Source organism: Erpetoichthys calabaricus, chromosome 14 (assembly GCF_900747795.2).
Source record: "Erpetoichthys calabaricus chromosome 14, fErpCal1.3, whole genome shotgun sequence".
Classification (NCBI taxonomy): domain Eukaryota; kingdom Metazoa; phylum Chordata; class Cladistia; order Polypteriformes; family Polypteridae; genus Erpetoichthys; species Erpetoichthys calabaricus.
In genome coordinates this window covers 68,456,191-68,465,101 of record NC_041407.2, presented here as the reverse complement: position 1 = coordinate 68,465,101, position 8,911 = coordinate 68,456,191, and the positions used below count along the sequence as shown (strand labels likewise).

General features: G+C 37.4%; 1 protein-coding gene across 1 annotated transcript; it reads left to right on the top strand.

The window, feature by feature from the left end:
* Positions 1-4,118: 4,118 nt before the first annotated feature.
* LOC114664354 (jerky protein homolog-like) lies at positions 4,119-5,693 on the top strand. The gene has a single exon (XM_028818442.2). The coding sequence runs from the start codon at positions 4,119-4,121 to the stop codon at positions 5,691-5,693; it is 1,575 nt and encodes a 524-aa protein (XP_028674275.2).
* Positions 5,694-8,911: the final 3,218 nt, after the last annotated feature.

Genomic DNA, 8,911 nt, shown 5'->3' with positions numbered 1-8,911 from the left:
GGTTTAGTGCTCCCTGCCACCCCCTGGCCTAGCGTGGAATTACCTTCGCTTGGTCCATACAACATCCTCCTACTCGCACGTGCGTGACAACAGATAACAATCTATTGAATCTTTCATTCTTTCCATCAATATGCAAAAACTTCTCCAACCCAACAGTTCTATACAGACTGAATGCCTTATGGACATCAATACTTTTAAAAAATCCTCCCTACATCATGTACAGAAATAGAGAAGGATAAATCTTGTGGTACTGGAGGGCGAAAGAAGTTTGTTTGGCAGGGAGTTGAATACAATTTGTAATGCTTTGAACTGTGATTACTTTGTAATCAGTGAACTTTTTTGATAAAAGATGTCTTTCTTTAGGAAATACAGTCTCGTCTTGTAATATTATTGAAGGTAGAACTTTATTTATTTTACTAGGGCTTTGTAGGGCTAGGATCTTGAAATCATTGTTCAGGATGTAGGCATCTGAAAACTGCATATCTAGGAGTTTTGATGTGTTGTGATGCAAGATCAAAAATTCGAAAAGAGGCCTCAGAGCTCAAAAATCAGGATACAACTCCTAGACAGGCCTGAAATATATAAGGCCTCACACATTCTAAGTAAGCCCAGCCCCAAAACTAAAGGAGCAGGCTTTGCGGCCTACTCATCCCAAAGGAAATGAATGTTTATAAATTTCTAAAAGGAGAATGAAGTTTTAACCCCTATTCCAAAAGAACATATCAGACCTTCTTATAATACTGTTTATTAAAAAATAAAAATAAAAAAAGAACAAATATTATATTAAAATATGGAGAATTTCAAAAATGCCGCCTCAAGAAGGAAACAGCAGGAAAACAAATCTAAAGACTAAATCATACTGAAAATTTAGATCCAATCTGAAAGAACAGTAAACTTACGGGATTCAGAAGGTACATCCCAAAATAAGCTAAACAACTAAAGTGAACATTCTGAAATTTCCTTGCCCTTAAATAGTGCTGCAGCATCAGGGGACCTATCCCCCTGGCTGCATCCTGTTATGATTCTACCTGATCACACAAATTTAGGGTATCTTAAAAATTAAGGTTTCAAAGTCAGAGTGAGGCCTAACAACATAATAAGCCTTACCCTCAAAATCAAGAAGGAGGCTTTTGGCTGCCACAAGCGCAACAAAAAAAGAGAAAAAAACATAAAATTCAAAAATGTCAAAATTAAGAGAAAGGAATATGAAGTCAACAATAACAAATCAGTGTTTCATTATATTTATAAATTTATTAAAAAGAATTTGAAAAAAAGAACAAAAACAGTCAAAAGTAAGATATGTCCAAAGGCAAACCTAACCATTATCAAAACCAGTCTGAAAAGTCCACACACAAAAATTGAAAAATTAATCACTAAAAGTGAAATCATGAAGTGCCATAACAGAAGGTTTAACTACAATATGAAAGCAGAGCATTGTTGCTATTGAAGATTGCTATTGCTATCTTTCCATTGGACTTCTAATCTATTTTAGAGTATTTCTAAATGCATTTCAGATATCTCAAAATGCAGAGAATGTTATGTTGAAATATCTTGAAATGAGTTTTAGATTATTGAAAATGGACAGGAAATATTTTAAGATATCTGGAAACACATTTGAAGTATCTCTAATAGTATCTTTAATAGTATTTCAGATTTCTGAAAATAATTTTGTTTGCAATCCCAGGTATCCTTAAGAAGCTTTCTGTATATTTTGTGATGTCTCAAATTAATTTAATCCATCCATCCATCCATTATCTAACCTGCTATATCCTAACTACAGGATCACGGGGGTCTGCTGGAGCCAATCCCAGCCAACACAGGGAGCAAGGCAGGAAACAAACCCTGGGCAGGGTAATAGCCCACCGCAGGGTGCACACAAACACACACACACCCCAAGCACACACTAGGGACAATTTAGGATTGGTAATGCACCTAACCTGCATGTCTTTGGACTGTGGGATGAAACCGGAGTACCTGGAGGAAATCCACACAGACACAGGAAGAACTTACAAACTCCACGCAGGGAGGACCCAGGAAGCGAACCCAGGTTTTCTTACTGTGAGGCAGCAGTGCTACCACTGCACCACCGTGGCGTCCAAATTAATTTCAAGATATCTTAAAATAACTTAAAATACACTGAAATAACTTCCTGTGCAATTAAAGATATCTAACAATGACAGGAAGTTACATTGAAAAAACAGGAACATTTCAATGGAAGTCATTTTGAAATATTATAAAATGCATTTGGGGTAGCACTAGTGCCTCACAAAAAGGAATTTGCGGTTGTCCTCCCTGCGTGGAGCTTGCCTGTTCAGCCCATGTTCACGTAGTGATTCCTTTCAGTGTTCTGGTTTCCTCCCACAGTCCAAAGACATGCAGGTTAGGTGGACTGGCAATACTACATTGGCCTTAATGAGTATGTGTGGGGGTGTGCCCGTGTGTGTGTGTCTGTGAATGGAACGGTGCTCTGGCCAAGACAGAGGATCCCTTACTTGGTCCTGGGGACCCACTGTAGCTGCAGGATTTTGTTCCCAACAGATTCACAATCTGTAATAACTATTAATAATAACAGCATTATGATTATTACATTTATATGACATTTAGAAATGTTTCTATTTCTGCTACTGCTTTAATTGCTTAACTCTCTTTTCTTGTTTAGATAGATATATATATATATATATATATATATATATACAGTTATATGAAAAAGTTTGGGACCCCATCTTAATTCATTGGATTTTTGTTTATCATTGGTTGAGCTTTCAAAGTAGCAACTTCCTTTTAATATATGACATGCCTTATGGAAACAGTAGTATTTCAGCAGTGACATCAAGTTTATTGGATTAACAGAAAATATGCAGTATGCATCATAACAAAATTATATAGGTGCATAAATTTGGGCACCCCAACAGAGATATTACATCAATACTTAGTTGAGCCTCCTGTTCCAAATATAACAGCCTCTAGACGCCTCCTATAGCCTTTGATGAGTGTCTGGATTCTGGATGGAGGTATTTTTGACCACTCTTCCATACAAAATCTCTCCAGTTCAGTTAAATTTGATGGCTGCCGAGCATGGACAGCCTGCTTCAAAACATCCCATAGATTTTCGATGATATTCAAGTCAGGGGACTGTGACGGCCATTCCAGAACATTGTACTTCTCCCTCTGCATGAATGCCTTTGTAGATTTCAAACTGTGTTTTGGGTCATTGTCTTGTTGGAATATCCAACCCCTGTGCAACTTTGTGACTGATGCTTGAACATTATCCTGAAGAATTTGTTGATATTGGGTTGAATTCATCCAACCCTCGAGTTTAACAAGGGCCCCAGTCCCTGAGCTAGCCACACAGCATGATGGAACCTCCACCAAATTTGACAGTAGGTAGCAGGTGTTTTTCTTGGAATGTGGTGTTCTTCTTCCACCTTGCAAAGCGCTTTTTGTTATGACCAAATAACTCAATTTTTGTCTCATCAGTCAAAAGCACTTTGTTCCAAAATTAATCTGGTTTGTCTAAATCAGCATTTGCATACAACAAGCAACTCTGTTTGTGGCATGAGTGCAGAAAGGGCTTCTTTCTCATCACCCTGCCATACAGATGTTCTTTGTGCAAATTGCGCTGAATTGAAGAACAATGTACAGATACAGTAGAGTCCCGGTAATCCGAACTAATTGGGACCGAACCCTGTTCGGATTAGCGAAAATTCGGATTAGGCGGAGTTTTGTCATATAATGCCATATATTGACTTTATGAGGCGTATTAAGCGTCTGATGTGTCAAGAATTAAAGGTAAGAAATTACGTATTCTAGTACACTGCAATTTAAACTGCACTGTAGTGTGACTGTGATCGGAGGTAAAATCGATATGATGGGCGGTACGTGAGTAGTAGCGGAAGGGCAGTGACCTAGACCCCCGCCTAGAACTACGCATTCCTCTTGATTTCCGTTCCCAAACTATGAGTCACTGAGTCAGTGTGCCACCTGCTACTGCTGAGTGATGTGTTTTGTGCAATGTTATTGTTCGTGTGTGCGCACTTGCCCTGTGTTTTGTGAGTCCTTGTGATTGGTGTGTAGTGTGGTTTCTTTACATTCTGTGCTTGTCCCTGCTGTTAATCATCATGGCAAGCAAATGTAAACATAAGTCGTGTACATTAAAAGAAAAACTGGAAGTGTTGAAAAGACTTCACAAAGGTGAAAGTGCCACTCAGTTATCAAAGGAATTTGGTGTCGGGAAAGCAACAATTTCCGATTGGAAAAAGAACAGAGGTAAAATTGAGCAGTTTTGCACTACCACAAGTGAAAAAACGATTGAAAAACGTAGCAAGACGACAGTGTCTTCTTACGAAAAATTGGACGAAGCACTTTTCTTATGGTTTACACAAGAAAGACAGAAAGGAATCCCTATCACTGGCCCTCTAATTCAAGAAAAGGCGCTTCAATTGAACAAGCTCATGGACGGTGACGTATCATTTACGGCTAGTCGTGGTTTCTTAGACCGATGGAAGAAAAGACACGGAATCAGGCAGCTTACAATAACTGGGGAGAAATTGTCAGCGGACAACGAAGCAGCTGTTGAATACCTTGAGGAGTTCAAATGCATCATTTCTTCCTACTCGCCCCAGCAAGTTTTCAACGCAGATGAGACAGGACTTAACTTTAAAGCATTGCCTACCAAAAGTCTTGCATCACAAGAGGAACGATCTGCACCAGGGTTTAAAATGGATAAACAGCGCCTAACTGTGTTGGCCTGCAGCAATGCTTCTGCCACAAATAAGCTTCCACTGATGGTTATCGGCAAATCGGCAAAACCACGCTGTTTTAAGAACATGAACATGAACTCTCTCCCTGTTTTTTACAGAAATCAAAAGAAAGCTTGGATGGATCGTGCCTTGTTCAAAGAATGGTTTGACAAGCAATTTGTGCCAAAAGTAAAGGCGCTTAACAAAGAAAATGGATTGCCTCCTCGTGCTTTGTTACTTATAGACAATGCTCCGTCACATCCAGAACAAATGCAACTTGTTTGCGATGATATCAAGGCTATTTTTCTCCCACCAAATGTCACATCAATTTTGCAGCCAATGGACCAAGGGGTTTTGCAGGCTTTGAAACAGAATTATAGAAAAATGCTTCTTCGTAGCCTACTTGAAGATAATGAAGAGCTAACAATTTTGGATAAACTCATGAAAATGAACATCAAAGATGTTATTTACTGGGTTGCTGAAGCTTGGGAAAACTCATGCAAGGAATCCTTACAGAAGTCTTGGAAAAATCTCTGGCCTGAGCTAGAGTTTGTCCAAACAGTTTTCCCCCCGACAAAAGAAAATTGCGAACTTCTTCAATTAGTGAAAAGAATGTCAGGTTGTGAAAATGCAGAAGAAGAGTGCGTGGAAGAGTGGACGGCCGTTCACGACTGTGGCCATGAAGAATACACAGATGAGGACATTGTGGCAGCTGTGCAGGGAACGTCAGCTGATCTCGACGCAGACGACAGTGAGGAGGAAGGGGACGCGCCGACTGATGTTGTTCCACACACTGCCGCAGCCAGTGCCCTTGATCTCGCTTTGCGCTATGTTGAGCAACATGCCGATGCAACCCCAACAGATGTTATGTTTATGCGGCGTTGGCGAAACATTGCTTCTTCAAGCCGTTTTAGTTTGTTACGTCAGAAGGAGATCACTGACTTTATCTCTTAGATAATGGTTTGCTTTTTACGTTTTGTGTAAATGCTGTACAGAACATGGATTCTACATATGTGAGTAAATTCGAACTTGTTTCAATTTTAAGTAAGGCTGTATTTTGGATTTTTAGTTAGACAGCGAAATTGAAAAATTACAAGTTTCTTAAATGTACATTAAACGTACGACATAACTTGAAAAAACTTGTTTTCTTTACTTTTTTTTTCCCTAGTCCTTTTCGGATTAGGCGGATTTTCGGATTAGCGGGGTTTGGATTAGCGGGACTCTACTGTACACCATCTGCAACAAGATGTTCTTGCAGATCTTTGGAGATGATCTGTTGGTTGTCTGTAACCATTCTCATAATCCTGCGCATATGCCTCTCCTGTATTTTTCCTGGCCTGCCAGATCTGGGTTTAACAGCAATTGTGCCTGTGGCCTTCCATTTCTGATTCCATTCCTTACAGTTGACACTGACAGTTTAAACCTCAGAGATAGCTTTTTGTAGCCTTCCCCTAAACCATGATACTGAACAGTCTTTGTTTTCAGATCTTTTGAGAGTTGCTTTGAGGATCCCATGCTGTCACTCTTCAGAGGAGAGTCAAAGGGAAGCACAACTTGCAATTGACCACCTTAAATACCTTTTCTCATGATTGGACACACCTGTCTATGAAGTTCAAGTCTTAACGAGCTAATCCAACCAACTTGGTGTTACAAGTAATCAGTATTGAGCAGTTACATGCATTCAAATCAGCAAAATTATAAGGGTAGCCAAATTTTTGCACAGCCAGTTTTTCACATTTGATTTAATTTCATACAACTAATACTGCTTCACTAAAAATCTTTGTTCAGAAAACACCCCAGTACTCAGATGTTCCTAGGAAATGAAAGACATACCACTGTTATCTTTTTTGTTGAAAGTAAATTATTATGCAGGCTGAGAGGGGCTCCCAAACTTTTTCATATTATATATATAATTTTAGATGTTTAAAAAATTTCTCTGGATAACCATCTTAATGTGAGGCTTTGTAGGAAATTTTAGATTTTCAAAGATCTGAAGATTTTCAGATATCTTAAATTGTTTTTCTTGCTTATCTAAGCATAATCTGTTGAGGTGCAACTTTCCTACTTTATTGAAGAAATCATTGGCATAATCTTCCCTTTCATTACAATCCAATGAGCATTTTCCAATCCAAGTCTTATAGCATTCTTTTTATATACTCTATAGGTTATATCTTTACATTCATTAACTTTAAACCCAACAACAAACATATAATAGCAACATAGATTTAACCATTTACTTCTGAATCAATACAAAGAAAAGAAACAAAAAATAGAAATACAAAGAATAAATTACAAAAAAAGATTGTTAGCCTCTGCAGCTACTTTCTGAATATGTTCCATTTGTATTTGTTAAATGAAAATCCTATTGGCCTTTTCTACATGTTCATAATATGAATAGTGTGACTTAATAATTAGTTGCTCTGTATGGTCAAAGTATTGAATTCTGGTTTACAATGACACTGATTTCTAGAGTGTTAGTTTCAGTAATCTAGTATATGCTTCATCAATTTCAGAAATTTCAACGGATAGTTTTTATGCAAAACATATGAAACAATTTAACCCTTTCTAACAACATATATTTAGAATGATAACAGGATAACACAATGATTATCACGACTGCCTTGTGGATATGCAAGTTCTGGGCCGATTCTCTGACTGAGATTTCTTTATGTCTGCATGTATTTTTCTTCAGGTACTTTTTTTTCTTACAACCTAATGTTATAACACTTTATTATTTTGTGTGGTTGCATACTAATACAAAGACGTTTAGCAAAATACACATAAAGTAGCTAGCTCTGTATATAGCAGAGCTGTTAATTTGTAATTCACACTGCATCTAGCCTGCAGCTAGATGTTCATCTGTTGGCTCGTGGATGAATATGATCTAACTGAATTCCTCAGGTTTCTGAATCTACATCAAAGTTATCAGTTCATAATAGTTATTAACATTCAGCAAATCAGTGATCAAGTTAGACACTTACATCAAAAGCAAGGACTGCATGCAGAAGGGTATATTCAGTATTTTCCCATTCTTTAATAAAAACCTGATTATGCTAGAAATGTAAATTATTATAGATTTTATTTGGTCGCTCCAAGCTCTTAGAATTTTTTGCACAGCGTTTTGTGGCTGGCAAATGATGTCTTTCTTTTTTTTTAACAACATAGGATTTTGCTTACCACCTCATTCTTTCCCTGTTTTATAAGATAAGGAACTAACTTTAAAGCTAATTGGTTAAAGGTAAATTAATGTCCTAGAATTGCATCTTTTTTTACAGGCAGCCTTCCAGCAGAAGAAATACATGCACAATTCTGTATGTTTAGGTATGATCTTTGTCTATTGCTATGTAAGGTTTCAGGCAATGTGAGAATAGAAACAGGAATAAGGAGTACATTGGGAAAGCTGATTTGTGTTTCCTACAAAGTAAAAGTAACTTATGTATTTAATTTATTATTGTGTATCATGGTGCCAGAGAATTGAAGTGTTGTATGTTGGCTGAACAAGTAAGAATTTCACAGTACCTTAAGCATATTATAATATTACCACTACTACTATTACTACCAGGTAAGAAGAATACTGATTGAACAAATGTCACGCAATGCTCACATCTATTCCAATTACTATATTGAAAAAATTTACACAAGTCGTAATATCCCATGGAAAACATAACTGGGGTTTAATGACTGGATATGCCACATTTACCAACACAAATGCATGCAGGTGTTTCATGTAGTTATTGATCAGCCTCTAACAGAATTGTGGAGGATTTTTGTCCTAGTCATCTTAGTAGAAATGCTTTAACTTTTTCAATTCCATGCTACTTCTATTGTAGCAGCCATGCTGCAGTATACTAAACAGTGCAGCTCTCGGATAATGGAGTGGTGTGTGATATTCTAAGTGTCCCACTGACTTGTACACTCTTTATAACTTGCAAATGTTACACAGATATATTGTAAATAAGTATAAAAAATGGCTATGAGGTTATCTCCCTTACTAGAGCTTTTGGAGCAAAATGATTCTCCCACTTTTGACCAAAATTTTACTCTCATCATCTTAAAATGAGATCATCACATTTTTAAAAATGAGCGGACAGTTATGGTTATGTAGATGAGTTGTTAAGTGTGGCCACCAATTGAGAATGTTCTCCTGCTATCTCATCTATGTTCAATATTTT